The sequence below is a fragment of the Mytilus californianus genome, unplaced genomic scaffold, assembly GCF_021869535.1.
Source record: "Mytilus californianus isolate M0D057914Y unplaced genomic scaffold, xbMytCali1.0.p SCAF_4, whole genome shotgun sequence".
NCBI classification, from domain to species: Eukaryota; Metazoa; Mollusca; class Bivalvia; order Mytilida; family Mytilidae; genus Mytilus; species Mytilus californianus.
This window is the reverse complement of record NW_026262690.1, coordinates 97,964,206-97,982,893: the sequence shown is the minus strand read 5'-3', so window position 1 is coordinate 97,982,893 and position 18,688 is coordinate 97,964,206. Positions and strand designations below refer to the sequence as shown.

The 18,688-nt window shown below is 31.9% G+C and overlaps 1 protein-coding gene across 1 annotated transcript in view; it reads right to left on the bottom strand.

The window, feature by feature from the left end:
• LOC127698984 (26S proteasome non-ATPase regulatory subunit 8-like) overlaps positions 1 to 18,688 on the bottom strand; it is a 135,017-nt gene that overhangs the window by 89,396 nt on the left and 26,933 nt on the right. The window contains exon 3 of the mRNA XM_052202776.1: positions 2,706 to 2,808. Coding sequence (XP_052058736.1) covers positions 2,706 to 2,808 — 103 coding nt within the window. The remainder of the gene's footprint in view (positions 1 to 2,705; positions 2,809 to 18,688) is intronic.

Sequence of the window (18,688 nt, the reverse complement as noted above, 5' to 3'; positions counted from 1 at the left end):
CGCACAAGTTATGTCTGGAAGTTACAAAAATGCTAATTTTTTGCCCCTAATTCCTTAACTGTTGGTACCATAACCCCCAAAATCAATCCCCACCTTCCTTTTGTGGTATTGAACCTTATGGTAAAATTTCATAGAGATCCATTCACTTTAACTAAAGTTAGAGTGCGAAAACCAATGTGTCTTCGGACGATGACGCCGACATCATACCAATATACGACCGCAAAATTTTTTTGCCGTCGTATAAACAGTATATTTTACCAAAACGCATTTGACTAACAGGTCGAACAACAAATGTCCTTAAACCCTGCTGTCTGCCATTGGCGATTGCCAAATAAACGGATCACCGATGTAATAAATGGATCTTCATTATAAATTTAATACTAAACAGAAAACAATAAGCTTGCGGAAAAGATGATATACCGCAAACAAAAGGTGCAAAGGTTTTAGTACACCATATAATGTATTCAGTATATATACATATATTAACAAATCTCTTCTTGTACCTGTGCTTCTTTGGACCAAAAGTCAGAATCGTTTCAGGTTGGACAGACTGTATCTGTCGGTTAATTGACAAACAATTTTAGAGTAAAATGAGTTCAATTTACTGCTAAAATCAATCCAGCTTTTGTTGTAAAAACCGCTCTTACGATTGTTGTACAGAATTGTGCTCAGGACGCAACATAAACGGCTGTTATTCTGTTAATGCTTTTTAGTTAATGACGGCAAGGGGGCAGACAATGTAGAACAAGAAAGAGGAAAAGAAGCTTTCCCCAGTAGGCAGGCATGGTGTATGATTCATATTCATTTATAAATGAATCTGCCCCAGCACCATGTCTACTTTTTTCCTTTTATATTTTCTCTGGCTGATCGCATAACAATTTATACAAGAAAAGGAAAAAAATTCATGTCATATTTTTATCTGCAATTTATTTGACCAGTAGATTAAGACAAAGATTTCACATTCTCACTCTTCTCAAAACCTGGAATTTTAATATTGTTAGATCCACCCAACCTTCAAGACCACATTCTGTCAAACATCAAAACACATCTGTACATTAATTAAAGAGGGTGCAAGGGCAGAGTATTACCCCTCGAATAAAGAGCTGTGCCATGAGCACATGATACGCACGTCGCTTTTTCAAAGAATAAAGTTCCATAACTCCTCAATGTTATATCAGAAATTTATAAAAAAAAATAAAGGGAGGTTATTTTAATAGATATAAACCAGTCACCAAAGTTTCATGAAAACTGCTCAAAGCACTTTTGAGTTATTGTCTGAAAATTGGAAAATCAACCTTTTTTAATGAATAAAACCTCATTACTCGGAAACGTAAAATCTAAAATTTATAAAAATAGAAAGATAGCTCGCTCACGTCAATAGATATAAACAATTTACCAAAGTTTCATGCAAATTGGTTAAATGCATGACATGTTGACAAAGGATGAAATAAGAACATGTGTATACATGTAAAGTGATTTTAGGGTACATTGTAGTTACTGCTGTCATCTTAACCATTAAACACATTTCTACTCAGAAGGTCCACTACAATTTGTCTCACTTTGTCTTAAATCTGTAAAATAAATTGCTTCGCCGAGCGCAGCTTGATACGACCGCAGAGGTCCAACCCTGAACAGTTGGGGCAAAAATGGACACAATATTCGCGCATGATACAGGTCTTAATTTGGATTGTAATTAAATATTTGACACATAATAGGTTTCTGACACAGAATAACTGTAGTCAAAGAACTTAGAATTGGATATATGATTTGAATTTATATTCAATTTTTTGCTTTTGTGCAATACACTATGCTGTTGCGAATTGACACCCCCCCCCCCACTTTTTTTTTTGCAAGAAAAAAAATATTTGAAGAAATTTTCTTTTCAATTTCTGAAATCTGAAATGAAAAAAAAATCCCCCCCCCCAATTTTTTTTCTCACCTCCCCCACCCTTTTTCCCTAAAAAAAATCCTTTCCCTCAAGATATGGTCATACTCTCAATTCAAATTTCCAATGGAGTTTGCAACCATAATTACCCATTTAAATACACCATAAAAGTCTTAAAATAGAAAATGACATACATAATCATGGCTAAAATTAATATTCCTTAATCAGCATTTTTAAATAGTAACTTCTAAAAATAAATTGACAGCTAATCACCTCAAGACAATACAACATTTCTTTATAAATAATTTAAAAGCAGTGTAAGGGAGGTAATCCAAACATAACATTGTACTTTTTTTTAATTGTCCATTAACCAGGAAACCCTTGTTTTTCCCCCTTTTTTGCCCCTCATTCCTAAACGGTTTGAGCCATAACCCCCCAAAGCCAATCCTAACCATCCCTTTGTGGTATGGAAACTTGTGGTATAATTTCAGAGAGATCCATACACCGTTCCACAAGTTATTGTCTGGAAACTAGAAAAATGCTTATTAGGGCCCCTTTTTGGCCCCTAATTCCTAAACTGTTAGGACTATATAACCCCCAAAATCAATCCCAACCTTCCTTTTGTGGTTATAAACCTTGTGTTTCAATTTCATAGATTTCTATTTACATTTACTAAAGTTATTGTCCGGAAACCAAATGTCTTCGGACGACGCTGACGATGACGTGATACCAATATGCGACTGCAAAATTTTTTGCGGTCGTATGAAAATTGTTAGGGATCCTTAGGCTATACTTCATGGATTTGAAAAAGTTTACTTACTTATAATCCATGTAGTAACACTTAAGCTGTGCCATATATCTTTCAAATGCTGTGGTATCTTTTTTAGCTATTGCCCATTGTGCGCCTATTTCTAAAATGTCACCTAAAATGCAAAGGGTTATGGAAATTAATTATAAAAGAAGGTTATGCTTATATGGATGCATGTCTATTTTATCTTTGTAGGGCACTTTGTATCTGGAACTGAACTTGGGTCTTAAACCAATACATGAGAAATATAAATTGTGGCAACAACCTGCTGTTACTGATAGGCTAAAATCCTCAATCTGTTAATTAAATTCTCTCATCAAGTTGCACACTTTTGGTTACTTAGTACCTAAGAACTGAGCTGGGATGTGAACTTAACAATTCAATGAACCAAGAAATGAAGCCTTTATAAGGTCCTTCATTGTAAACTTTAACATAAAACTTATATAAGGTCATTATAGTGTGAACTATTGATCCATAGTGTGAATTTGTGAAGTTCTAATTTCCCCTAATTTGGATCCTTATGCCAAGTCATTTGATTAAAGGTAACTTGGTATGTGAGTTTAATACTTGGACAAAACTCTTATCCTAAGCCAATTAAGCATGCAATGTAGGTTCCTGTTTGATAACATTTATTAAATTTAAACAGTTTACAATTAAATCATTGCAATTCCATGTCTGTTACAGTTTAATATTTATATGATTTAGGATATATCATGCATCATCATATTCTGAAAGGACTAAAATCAATGAAACTTTTTATCGAGGGGTACCTAGTAAAATTTCTTTCTCTGAACATAACTGGTTCAATTTCAGTCTTGAAAATTGCATATACTATCAAATGAATATTTCTTTTTAGTATTATCAGTTTTATTGTCATATCAAGGATTGCAAAAAGGAAAAATACTTTCTTGTCAAACCTCGAAAATAAAACATTGGGAAGTGTACTTTATCATAACAATACAGTGAAACCTGTCCAAACCAAACACCCTTGATTCATTGTGTTTTGTTAGGTTTTCATAGGTGTTTGGATTGCGGGGTAAACGGAAAAATATCAAATAGATGCAGAAAGACATTATTACAGTTTTTACAATCTATTGCAAGTTCTTCAATCATGCTCCTCAAAGTAAAGATAAATAATCTTTCAATATTATCTGACGTGTAGAGAGTTTGCTTTTTATAATGATGTTGTCTCCTGTTAATTCATTGACAAAGTCAGATTCCCAATCACTGTCTGTGTCAAATGCGGATTCTGTAGTTAAATCAACATCGTCAGTTTCAAGTATCTGCAGACACGAATTCTTTAACCTTAACTTAACTAAATGGCTAACGGAATGTCTTCATCCAGGTCTTCAGAATCATCTGCATTCTATAGGGCCTCTAAAAGGAATCCAGCATCATGAAATAACATGACTTAAAGGAGACATGACGCGATTTTTTTTTTTTTTTTTTTTATTAAATTAATAAATATTATTCTTAAAACATGTTTTGTACAATTTTGCTGGTCAAAACCTGATAAATCAGCATTTTTCTGGTAAAAGAATCAAGCGCTTGTCATTAAGAATGATTTTTAATAAGATAACGATCATGTGATCGTGCTTACGTCAGTGGTAACAAGCTGGGAAAATGCGGTACGTCTAAACACCGCTCAGGACCTCCTGAGTGCACTCAGGACATACAAAGTGCACTCAGGACATGAAATATACGTTTTGGTTAGTGGTGAAGGTATGCATTCGATTGATAATTTAATTCTTCATCTTATAATTTTTGCTTTGATAATATTTAATATTTGAATTTAATATTTAAAAAGTTATTAAGGTTTTCATCGACACACGCCGTTTTTATGAAATATGTCAAGCATGACCGATGATTATATTGAATACCAATTATCATGTTGATTAGGTCGTTTGATCTTTAATAATTAGGAGTGATTAGTGATTGTACTTGCCTCATACAAGTAAGCTTGGCAAACAAACAAAACCAAGATGTCTTTTAAAAAATAAAGAACAATGAAGATATATTGTTTTAGAAAAAAATGTTAAATAAACTTTTCGTTTTGTTTGTAATAATTGAAGCCAGTTGAGAAATATGAGAAATCTACATATAGTTGGGAAATTTTCATTCAATTCATTTCATTTGAAAACGTTCAAAAATATAGATATAATTTATTGCAAAATGTGGCGTCCTTGGGGATCAAAACCCCGTTTCAACTACCAGGAGTGTTTCCAGAGATTGAGCAAGGTATATTAACTTAATAGATAATAAAATGCTCCGCAGGGCGCAGCTTGATACGACCGCAGAGGTCGAACCCTGAACAGTTGGGGCAAGTATGGACACAACATTCAAGCTTGATACAGCTCTGAATTTGGATTGTGATTAAATATTTGACACAGCATAGGTTTCTGACTCAGAATGAATGTGGTCTAAGAACTTAAAAATTTTAAATTGGACATTCACCTATCATAGTCCAATATCCAAAATCTAAATACATGGTTAGATTCAGGATATCAAAGAACTCCAAGAATTCAATTTTTGATGAAATCAAACAAAGTTTAATTTTGGACCCTTTTGACCTCAATGTGGACAAAGTTGATAATGGGGCCCAAAAATCAAAAATCTAAATACATGGTTAGATTCAGCATATCAAAGAACCCAATATATTCAATTTTTGTTGAAATCAAACAAAGTTTAATTTGGACCCCGATTTGGACCAACTTGAAAACTGGGCCCATAATCAAAAATCTAAATACATGTTTAGAATCAGCATATCAAAGAACCCTAAGAATTCAATTTTTGTTAAAATCAAACTAAGTTTAATTTTGGACCCTTTGGACCTTAATGTAGACCAATTTGAAAACGGAACCAAAAATTTAGAATCTAAATACACGGTTAGATTTGGCATATCAAAGAACCCCAATAATTCAATTTTTGATGAAATCAAACAAAGTTTAATTTTGGACCCTTTTGACCTCAATGTGGACAAAGTTGATAACGGGGCCCAAAAATCAAAAATCTAAATACATGGTTAGATTCAGCATATCAAAGAACCCCATATATTCAATTTTTGTTGAAATCAAACAAAGTTTAATTTTGGACCCCGATTTGGACCAACTTTAAAACTGGGCCCATAATCAAAAATCTCAATACATGTTTAGATTCAGCATATCAAAGAACCCTAAGAACTCAATTTTTGTTAAAATCAAACTTAGTTTAATTTTGGACCCTTTGGACCTTAATGTAGACCAATTTGAAAACGGAACCAAGAATTAAGAATCTAAATACACGGTTAGATTCGGCATATCAAAGAACCCCAATAATTCAATTTTTAATGAAGTTTAATTTTGGACCCTTTGGACCTCAATGTGGACCAATTTAAAAACGGGCCCCAAAATCCAAAAACTTAATACACGGTTAGATTCAGCATATTAAAGAACACCAAGAATTCAAGAATAAAACCCCATTGAAATTGGTCAAGAAATAAGCAATTTATACGAAGTATCTTCTTTTGCACAATACTGTGCAATTGAATATTTCTTGCTATTGCGCAATACTGTACAATTGACAATTTCTTGCTATTGCGCAACATTGTGCTATTGGATATTTCTTGCTATTGTGCAATACTGTGCAATTGAAGATTTCTTGCTATTGCGCAATACTGTGCAATTGAAGATTTCTTGCTATTGTGCAATACTGTGCAATTGAAAATTTCTTGCTATTGCACAATACTTATTATATAATAATTTACACATCCTGTTTGGTGTGTATCTCCTACCATATCATTATTATTTGCTTTTAAATATAAATCAGAAATAACCAACTTAAAATGGAAAATTTAAAAAGAAAAAAAAAGGAAAAAAAGGAAAAAAAGGAAAAAAAAAAAAATCCCCCCCCCAATTTTTTGAACCCCCTTATGATTCATCACCCCCAAACTCAATCCCAGCCTTCCCTTTGTGGTATGGTACCTTGCAGTACAATTTCAGAGAGATCCATACACTTGAACACAAGTTATTGTCTGGAAACTAGAAAAATGTGTTTTTGGCCCCTTTTTGGCCCCCAATTCCTAAACGTTTCAGGCAATTAACCCCAAACTCAATTCCAGCTTTCCCTTTGCGATATGGAACCTTGTAGTACAATTTCAGAAATATCCAAACACTTACACACAAGTTATTGTCCTGAAACAAGAAAAATGCTTGTTTTTTGCCCCTTTTTTTGCCCCTAATTCCTAAAATTTTGAGGCAATTACCCCCAAAATCAATCCCAGCATTCCCTGTGTGATATGGAACCTTGTGGTACAATTTCAGAGAGATCCATACACTTGAACACAAGTTACTGTCTGGAAACTAGAAAAATGCTTATTTTTGGCCCCATTTTGGCCCCTTATTCCTAAACGTTTCATGCAATTACCCCCAAACTCAATTCAAGCTTTCCCTTTGTGATATGGAACCTTGTAGTACAATTTCAGAAAGATCCATACACTTTCACACAAGTTATTGTCATGAAATTAGAAAAATGCTTGTTTTTTGCCCCTTTTTTGGCCCCTAATTCCTAATATTTTGAGGCAATTACCCCAAAATCAATCCCAGCATTCCCTTTGTGATATGGAACCTTGTGGTACAATGTCAGAGAGATCCATACACTAACACACAAGTTATGTCTGGAAGTTACAAAAATGCTTATTTTTGGCCCCTTTTTGGCCCCTAATTCCTTAACTGTTGGTACCATAACCCCTAAAATCAATCCCAACCTTCCTTTTGTGGTATTGTACCTTATGGTAAAATTTCATAGAGATCCATTCACTTAAACTAAAGTTAGAGTGAGAAAACCAATGTGTCTTCGGAAGACGCAGGACTACGACGACAACGACGACGACGCCAACGTCATACCAATATACGACATAAAAATGTAACGTAATTATTTTCTTTGTATAGATTTTCGTATTTTATTAAAATTTTGTTCAATACTGAAAAATTTCAGTTTTATTCTTAGTTCAAAAATTAAGATAAATAATTCTTTCGTATTTTCATATCTCTAGATATATTACAATAGACTTTAATTGCATTGTTCCATAGTAAAAAAAAAGAATCGGTGAAACACCATTTATAATTTACTTTCAAGCTAACAGTTAATCTGATCACTCACTAAAAATAGCCTTGATTTTGCTATCATTGCGTTTTAATTCTTATTTATATATATATGTGTATGTGTGTGTGTGTTTTCTTCTATTTTCTTGTCGTTAAGATTCAATCCAAATTTCATTTAGTAAGATTTATTCCCCTATTCCTCCTCCTCGTTCTTGTCCAGTAATAAATTCCTTGAACGAGTTTGAAAAGGGAAATAAATTTGTCATACTTTTCATGAATTAAGATTGAGTTTTGTATATGGAACACGTTTTTAACCTTAGAAGCCGTACTTACCAAAATACGCTTTTCAAACAATCAAATCTCATATAGTTAGATGTTATTTCTCATTTTTATCGGACTTGTCCAGTAATTTAATTCCTGAGTAATACGAATGTTTTAACAAATCCGCATTTAGTAAGATTTTTTTTCTCATTAAAGTCGTTCTTGTCCAGTAATACAAGCCTTGAACGAATTTCAATGTGAAAATAAATTCTGAAAAATGAATTTGTCTCCGTTTTCTGAAAATTATCATATTTGGATATTATTTCTAAACAATTTCATGTAGTAAGATTTGGTTTTACATTGAGCTCGCTCTTGTCCAGTATTAGATTCCTTGAGCAGTTTTAATGTAAAAGTAAATTCTGAAGAATGATTTTTTGTATAAAAGTGAAAAGAAAATGTCTTAATTTTATTTCTAAGTAATACGAATGTTTAACAAATCCGCATTTGGTAAGATTTTATTTCTCATTTAAATCGTTCTTGTCCAGTAATACAAGCCTTGAACGAATTTCAATGTGAAAATAAATTCTGAAAAATGAATTTGTCTACGTTTTCTGAAAATTATCATATTTGGATATTATTTCTAAACAATTTCATGTAGTAAGATTTGGTTTTACATTGAGCTCGTTCTTGTCCAGTATTAGATTCCTTGAGCAGTTTTAATGTAAAAGTAAATTCTGAAGAATGATTTGTTGTAAAAAAGTGAAAAGAAATTGTCTTAATTTTATTTCTGAATAATACGAATGCCAGTTTAACAAATCCGCATTTAGTAAGATTTTATTTCTCATTTAAATCGTTCTTGTCCAGTAATACAAGCCTTGAATGAATTTCAATGTGAAAATAAATTCTGAAAAATGAATTTGTCTCCGATTTTTTTAAATTATCATATTTGGGTATTATTTCTAAATTTGAAAGTAAGATTGTAGTAAGATTCTAAACTAAATTCTTAAAAATGAGTTTTTGTTGTAAAACAAATGAAAAAAATATTTACATTCTTCGCATCTTATTTTCTTGTCAGTTTACTGTCCTAAATAAGTGCTATCGTATATTGAACTCTCGCCATTTATCATATTTTGGTATTTTACTGTAAAAATTTGTTTTGATATAAGAAAACACACACATATATATAAATATAATAGCCATGATGGAGCATTTTGTTTATATTATATATTAATTTTCTTCATTTATTTGTAGGCAAGTAACTTTGGATTCCTGTATCTGCAAGACATAGTAGTAGAAGAAAAGCAACAACTTCCGTCATTCGTTACCCACTTTTTGATAAATGCATTCCAAACCGGGTCGATAACATATCCGAAAGCTATTTAAAACAGTGTCATTTACAAGAATTAGGTGCCCCATTCCGTGTTGCAGATAATGGCAGTTGCCTTTTCAACTCTGTTTCCTTAGCTCTTTGTGGGTCACAAGATATGGCAATTGAACTTCGCGTTCGAACAATCATAGAAATGGTATTAAAAAAGAACATTATAACAGCTCTACCAATTGCAAATAAGGTCATATGGGTTTCACCAAATTACATAACATCAGTCATGGACTGTGCTAGTGAGCGTGGTTGGTCGTCTATTAAGACAATATTTGCCCTTGCCGAGGCTATAGGTAAACCAATTAAATCCGTGTATCCACCTTTAAATGGTGTTCAAGACTTTTGCTTCAAGTTCCTAAATCTCACTGCAATTCCACGTAATTGCAAACATGACCGTTTATGGACGAACAACAATTGCGAGTCCATGAATCATGTATTTAAGAAAGCCGTTGAGTGGAAACCACAACCAATTCCAGACCTTGCTACCAAACTGATGGACATTGTACGTGTACAACTGATCGATTTGAAGCGTTCCCTGTATGGAATGGGAAATTATGAACTTTTCGGTCCGTACAGAAGACATGTCGTATCATATCAATGTTGGTTTTCGAAAACACAAGAACAGCTAGAAAGACTATTTCGGAGACTGTTGATTGACATAAAATCCGTTCAAACCACGACTAAGTCTTCGTGCACAGATTTTGAAGTGCCAAAACCCCAAAAACTTGCTCGTTAGCCTAACCAAAGGAAAAGACCAAGGACAGCACGTACGCAGCCAAGATAATAGACTTCTTAAATTCTACATATTGTCATTGTAAATATTGTACATACATGTAATTGTCTTCTCTATACCTATGTATATGGTTTATTGAGAATAAAATTTGATATTCAGTAAACAAATTTTTGTTTATTCAGTTGTTTTGGAGAGAGAGAAAAAAAAATCACAAAGAAAACAAAAATCAAACTTGTTACAGAAAAAAAGGCAACTATAAAATAATATGATTTTTTACAGAGGATGACCTTGAGGTCACTCCGATGTATTGCTATCGCCACAATTGACATTATGCAAATTAGTTTTGGGATTTCAACCGATCTATAAAAATTATAGATCCGCGGTCATTACAAGGGAAAAAAGTGCATTTTTATACCTGCGATTCCGTTCTCCGTTCGTACGATGTTTCATCAAAAAATGGAATCATTTCAGTTGTTGATTTAGTACTGAAAATTTGACTGAATTATCTCCTTATTAAATACGGTTTTATATGTTTAATAGGTGTTTAAGAAAGAGGTCAGGTGCTCATGTTCATTCATAAAATTATCGTTCATTCATGAATTTATCGTAAAATCAAAATCACTACACAGGTCACACAGGTTGTATACGTGTCAAAAGATTACCTGTATAGTATCTAAAAATAGACAAACTTAACTTACTGTAGTCAGAGACATATAAAAGTATTATATGTCTCTGCTGTAGTGTGTGATAACATTTTGTGAGGGAATTCGATGTTTGCTATACCACTGTTCATTTCAACGCACTTTATGACTATACCACTTTATCAATATGAATGAAATTTTTTGCAGTGTTTTAAGAAATAATTTTACTTTAAAATCGCGTATCATTTGTGAACTATTAAATGTTTTACACGGACGAATTTTCTGTATAAAGTCAATAATTGTGTGAACTTTTGAAGCCCAAACTTTTTATAGCCTTAAATACGCTAATGAAAGATCCGAAAACTATACCCATACAGAACGACATGTTTTTGAAATTGTAGCAAAACTTTTGGTTGACAAATTTTAATTCGTTATTGCATAAATATTAACTTGAAATATCTGTCATTTTCTCCCTACCCAGTTTACCTCTATTACTCATTATGATGTGGACTTGACATTGTTATTGAATCTTATGCAATTTGATTGGATTAAGTTATTATTAGATTACCTTCAAACTGTTCATGCTTTTTCGTACGAGTATATTGATTAAATCAGAGCGTGCATGAATGTGTACAGAAAATTAAATGACCTGCAAACTGGACACTGGACCAGTCCATATTACGTTTTATCACTGATGAATAGATTTTTTTTTTATTTCCCAAATTACAGGGCCCATAAAGGGCATAACATCAGATACAATTGATTTACATAATTGGTAACAACAACAATAATAGCGGCATATAAATAGATATTTAGTATATAAGCATTGGTCAGAATCAGATGAACGAAACTTAAGGTATGAAAGGTAACAATTGCCACTTTTTATCTTTTCACATAATTTTCCACATACACATTAGATAAATTATTTTTGATAGCCTATTGCGGAGAAAAAAGAGAAAGTTTACTGTGTTAACGTTCTATTCCATTAAATACGCCATTTTTCGAAGATAAATGCAGAAAAACATTTATGAACGGCTACGCCAGGTAAAATTGTTGTTTATCCTAAAAAAAAATACAATTTTCAGTTTCATTAGAACATTATAATAATAATAAATCCCAAATTTATGTAGTCATTAGATAAAGTCCTTATATGTCCGATCTGCCTATTTTTGGACATCAAAAGACAATACGATCGTTTTAAGGTCAATTTCGTCTACCTCACACAATCTTGTTAGGCACTATAATGAAATGGACCTGAAATTTATTTCACATGTTTCCTGAAAATTGATAAATATCAAAGCAACATAGAGCTGTTTGTTCTAGTTCGTATAATGACAATTTAATGTCATGTTTGTTTGTGATGACCCCCCTTTTCGGGATTGCATCAGAATTATAGTTATCTCGTATCGCATGAGGATGACACATGTCAACTGAGCAATTATGTTTGGGACTTAGTTTTAAGAAATGATGTCAAAGTAACATTATGAAAATATTTTTAGTAAGCTGAAATATATATTTATTTTTTACATGTTTATGTCTTGTAAGATATTTTATTTCTGTCCCGTTTTTCAACATTTGCGTCTGGAAAGTTGAAATGTTTTAACTGAATGGTTAATTTAAATTAATTATGAAAATGGTTAAAATTAAATCAATAAAGGAAATTATTGCCCAGTTACAAACACTACCAGGGGATAATCCATAATGATTTTTTTTTCAGTTATATGTTTCAGCACATGTATAATTAACCCCAACTTTAGCCTGGTAAACTTGTTGTCTCCTTGTAAAATATAAAACATATTTAAAATGATTTCCTGCTAAAGTCTTATATTGATATAAAGTTAAAACCGTCTTGCTTCTCACTAGTCAACACTCCTGTCCTGTCAGGTTTAATTCTTATATATATGGATGAAAAATAAAAGTCCACAAAACATTAACATGGCAGCAATTGCTTTTACAGCCTTTAAGACTTTGATTTTTTTTTACAGAAGAGTGTCCACCATGCACTTGCATTACACTATAATAATAGTAGAATAGTATGATATACAAATAGATGAAAATTATATATACATGCAACCGTAATATTAATATAATATATAACAACAAACCAATGTATTCTCTGGAACTATTATTATATTAGTATAATAGTCTAAGGTATACTGATTTGTATCACTACAATATAATAGTTATTACGGTGAGGTTGAATTTCCTGTCATTTATTCATCATCCAAGCACGAACTTGTATAAGAAAAAAAAATCTCTGTAAATTAACCTCAGTTTCAGGTATAGAGATGTGATCTGTTTCTGTGACATGTGCTTTTGACCATCCACAAGAACCTGCGGTCATCCGATGTTCAGTACTTCAGTACTTTGATTTTAATTTCTTAATTCATGAACTGCAGAACACAACAAAATTAATTTAGCCGTCATAATGAAAAAATAAACTGAAAAAGTACATCGAATGGGTTATCTTATTTTTCTCCATAAACGTACAATTCACTATGCATAATTTAAATTTAACTACATTAAATAATCCCGGAAAACTTAAAACATCGTGTTATTCATTTTAAACGTAACACTGTACAAACAACACAATTCATAAACAACAATAAAGATAATCCAATCAATTTTGTTGATTGGATAATTCACTGCTCAGTAGTTGTGTAATCAGTGACATGTGCCCTCATTATTTTATAAGAATTAACATATCTATCTAAGTTCGATTTCAAATTCTACCAAAATTTAATTCTTAAATAAGCAGCATGTAACGAATATATACATCTATCCTGTGTGCAAATACGATGACTATAAAGGGTCCTGAGTGCACTTTATATGTCCTGAGTGCACTCAGGAGGTCCTGAGCGGTGTTTAGACGTACCCGGGAAAATGTCTCTTAACTGGACGATGTCAATACACTATGGACGGTATTGACAGCACTTTTCCAGATTACTGACAAACTATGAAGACATTGTGTGTGAAAAATAACCAAGAAAAGGATATTAATTCTTCATGAAAAGAGTCCTAAAACGACGATTTTTCAGACAATACCGATTGGATTGTTACCATACATATTTGGTTTTGTCTGATGAATAAATTTAATAGACCGCTTTCTGCATTTTTTCATTTCAATAAAACTACTTTTTAATCATGATTGAAAATATAAATTTATAATTATTGATGATCAAATTGTTCTTTTTTTTTCTCTCTGTTACAGTAATGTTATAATTATGTGTGCGCCAGAAGCAGAAAAAAAACGATAGTAAAAGTCAAATTAGGCGTTCGCAAAGTGTCCCGTTTTTATTTATTTTTTATTACATAGAGACTTTTAATAGGTATAAATTATCACCAAAAGTTATGCTTACAATTTTTTTGGTTGGAAACCATACATCACACAAAGGATTTGTATAGTGAAAAATCCTTTATCACACTATTTCTGCATTAGGATATTCAATTAACAATTTTATTACTTTCCCCCTTTTATGTAAACAATTCAATTCAATATTTAATTTAATGTCGTCTCGCCTAATGTATAAAATTACACAATACAAAACATTTATTGGAGGCTGTTGTTTTAGTGATTAAATGTTGACACCTATAGCATACTTGACCAGGTGAAAGGTAAGAAGGCACCTGTAGTGTGATGGGCTTATTCTCATTTCGCCTTAGCTGTCAAAATCATTATTTAAATAAATCCCAATTGGCCTTAGTACAAATTTTCAGGTAAAAAAGAATTAACTAAGGCGAAATGGGAACTTGTGTAAACAATGTAATTAAGTTATTTTTTGTTTTTATTGCAATTATTTGATATTTGTTATGATTTTAATGTCAAAATATGCCATGCATTACTTTTTAAGAGAAGATGGGTTTTTTTTTTTGTATCTTCTCGATTGTCCCACTTTTAGAATAAGTCTTTTTATAGTTGCTCATATTTTATTTTTTTGTTTTTTTTAACTTTTTAACTTATGATATATTTTGTAAATAAAGTCTTTGGTGTTGTTTGTAATTAGAGATGACATTCATTCCTTTCATTCATATGTTTAATTCCTCATAAATAAGATGAAATGAACATACGATTAGTGAATAATTACATGTAAACGTCCTAATTACAAACAAAATATCAGTATGAGAGCAAAAATATAAAGTAAAAACACAACAGATAAATGACTGTTTATACAAGCAATCTTAAAAGTATTGATGCAGTGACCTATCATGTATTGGCACACATAATAGCTCTAAGAGATTGACTATATTCTGCTACACACTACATAACATGTGCAGCCAGGACACAGCTTGAGAAACTGAACCCACTCATCTAGGTTTGAAAAATTTGTCGGTGCCATATAGTTTTACCCTTGTCTGTCATTCCGCAACAAACCATTAGACGGACTTTTTTTCTAAACTCCTTCAGATTTTGGGTATTGTTCCGACACATCTATTTTTTTTTTTTTTATTAAAGTTTCATTTACAAGTCTGTGGGAAAACATGTTTTTCTGTTAAGGATAATTGAATTATTTAGATTTTTCTAATTGCATAAAATTCATAAAATTGCAACTTTTATTAAATTAAACAAACAATGTTTCAAGAGAAGCAACTTTCCTACTGACATGATTTTATTGTAGATTTTTCATGGTCACTTTTATTAAATTAATATAAAAATAATATTTAAAGAGAAAAAAATCCCTAATTAAATGTTGTTTAAATTGTTAAAAAAACACAGAGGTTTAATTTGTTTATTTAACATTTTTATCTAAATTCACATTTCGCCTTAGTTCAATTCCCATCTCGCCTTAGTATTTTTTTTACCTTTTTTACCTGGAATTCACAGCTAAGGCGAAATGGGAACACACCCTGTGATTTAGTCACGTGTTAAGTTATTTACCTTAAAAAAATCATACATTTCTAAGAAAAACAATCTTATGTTGAAATAATTAATATAGTTATACTACACTTCTAAAGTATGCTATTCCATCCAGACCCTTATAAATCTAACTTCAAATTTAAGGAATTACACAAAGTAAATTCAAATTCACTTATTTCCACCCCTCTCTTCCAAATATTATTTAGCAATCAATTTGTTTATTAATATTGCCACCAGCAAAACGCTTGAGTCCAGGAAAATATTTGCAACACATAATGTTCTTTTTCAAAATATTTTTCTAAAAGGGTTCATTTGAATAAATGTTAGATTTTCAATGGGACTGAGCAGGAAAATGTTTACATGTAACATACTGCAGTCTTCGAGAACATGAGTTGTGTATTAGCTGTACTTGGCTTTGATCTAGCTAACAGTATTTGTGCGTTGTCTCTATTGTTTTAACGTTAATGGTTTCTCTACTTCGTACCAATCTTTTGCGTTAGACTGGTTTTTATAGTTCTTATGTACTGCTGTAAGACCACTGTCACATGTTTGGAGGGGGAGAGGGTACCGTAGGCGCTCACAAACATATACCACCGACACATTTTGAATGTGCCTGTCTTAAATCAGGAGCATATAGATCAGTTGTTGTCGTTGATTCATGTGTCAATTTTTTTCTACGGAAATTATTTTGTTATAAATAAGTTAGTTTTCTCGTTAAAATTGTTTCACATTTTCACGTTGAGAACTTTTATAGCCGAATAAACGGTATGGGGTTTTCTCATTATTGGAGGCCGTACGATAAACGACACTTTCTTCATTTATTATAAAGTTTCCATTTCAAAAAGAAAAGTTTTTCATCATCTGAATCTTTACCAACTAAATAGTTGTCAATAATTATATTCGATGTTCAATATAATAAAATTGAGAATGGAAATAGGGAATGTGTCAGAAAAAGAATGTAAAAGACTTATGATTCACATTCTCGTATCATGTCCTCGTTTGCTCTTTATGCTTTATGTCTAACAATTTCTTATGAAGTTATAGACTTGCAAGCATACAAGAATATTACTTTTCCATCTCAAGAAGTCAATTAAAAAATGCATCTGTTATAAGCCTTTTTATATCTGCATATTCTTAAAAGCAATAAAAATAAGATCTATATACAGGTTGTCTATTAGTTATCAACACGGGTTAGGGTATTTAATTGGTGGTGCATAGGGTATTGTATGGTCGTACTACAGGTATTCATTAAACATATATGATCAGGTAGTTGTACCTGTTTTCTGTACACAACAATAATATATTCCAATCTCACCTGTGCCCTCGGCAAAACCAACATCCAGGATGTACACAAAGAGCTTATGAAGTAATATTGCGTAATCACTATATGTCTTTATCAATCCCCCATGTGGAGTGACACTTGAAGTTTGCAACTTCAAACGAGACCTGAAATTGCGAAACTCAATCATCTGTACCGTACACCTGTGACCTATGATGAACTCATGGCATGGCACACGAGACCCCAACTCTGGAATCCTAATGAAAGTGGGCAAAAAGAAGTGTAGTTTGGGCTTGTTAAAAAGTCCCATCTTAACACCTTCTAAGTCTGCGTGTCATTAAAAAAACAGAAAATATCATGTCAATATTCTTTATAATTATATTGTTGAATCCATCGGCATTACACATAATCATTGTTTATCACTGTCATGCGTTTTGTTGGATAATAATCGAAACTAAATTTTTGCTGTACCCATATGTCAATATGAATGAATGTAACCACTGACGTAGTAGCCTCGTTCTGAGTGACTTCCGGGATGGAAATATGCATATTTGACAGGTCGATAAATCGTTGCATTAAAATCTCATTAAAATACATATTTTCCTAAATAGTTGACACTTATATTGCTATCGATGTATTTTTTGGGAAAGTTAAGTATAAATAAACATTTTGAAACACAAATTGAAAATCGTGTCATGTCTCCTTTAACAGTCGCTGATTTTGTCAGACTTTGAAAATTGTTCGGTTTAATCAAGGTTTATTTTTTACAGGTTTCACTGTTTTTGGTAAAACAGAAACAGTCAACAGCCCATTTCATTCAAGAAATGAAGAAATTAAAAGATAAATGCAAAGCTGCCTTCCTTGTGCTATATGACAATGGTGGTGCATGATCGTATCTGTCATGTTAAATTATAACTGAGCTCAAGGTTGAGGTGGACAAAACCAGCTTATCCTTAGAGGTTGTTAAACTCAGTTTTATATACATCCTTGCACTTAGTTATGTGCTTGTCCTGTTGGTAGGTCAATACAATTGAAAATTAAACTTGGACTTTTAAGAGAATGAAGCTTGAATTTCAAATTAAGAGTAGCTCTTTTATGTTTTTGTACTGTGTTGAACCAGACTCAGACGCAAATCTGATCATAACCTGCTTTTGGTGACAGCATGAGGCTGTATACTAACACTCTTCAAGATCCATCCTTATACTAGGTTCTGGGACTGGAAATGTAGCAAGAAATGTAGGCCTGGTAGAAGTTCCTAGAATAGGGTTGGAAAAGTTTTACTGTAAATTCATAATTCAATTTTTTGCAATGTTTTTATCACATGTACATGTATTGCGAAAATTGCGAAGATATCAGGTGTTGTTTCCTGAAATCACAATAATTAATCTGGCATTTGTTGATTGTTCAACAATCGCAATAATTTCTGAATTTACACACAAAACCTAGGTTTTCCAGAACTGGGCAATACCCCCAGAAATGGGTCTGATATCCATAATCTAACAACATGGTTAAATTCAGCATATAAAAAAAACACCAAAAATTTAATTTTAGTTGAAATCAAATAAAGTTTAATTTTGGACTCTTCAATTTTATCCATAATATTTTCTGTGCAAAGGAAAATAACTCAAACCGGATAAATTTTTTCTAAAATAAGATATGATGCAATTTTTCAAATTATAATCAATAATATAATAACAACAACCAGTGATGACTAAGTTCTCTAAAATCAGATATGATTTAACACTCAAACATTGTTAGAATCAAAGAATT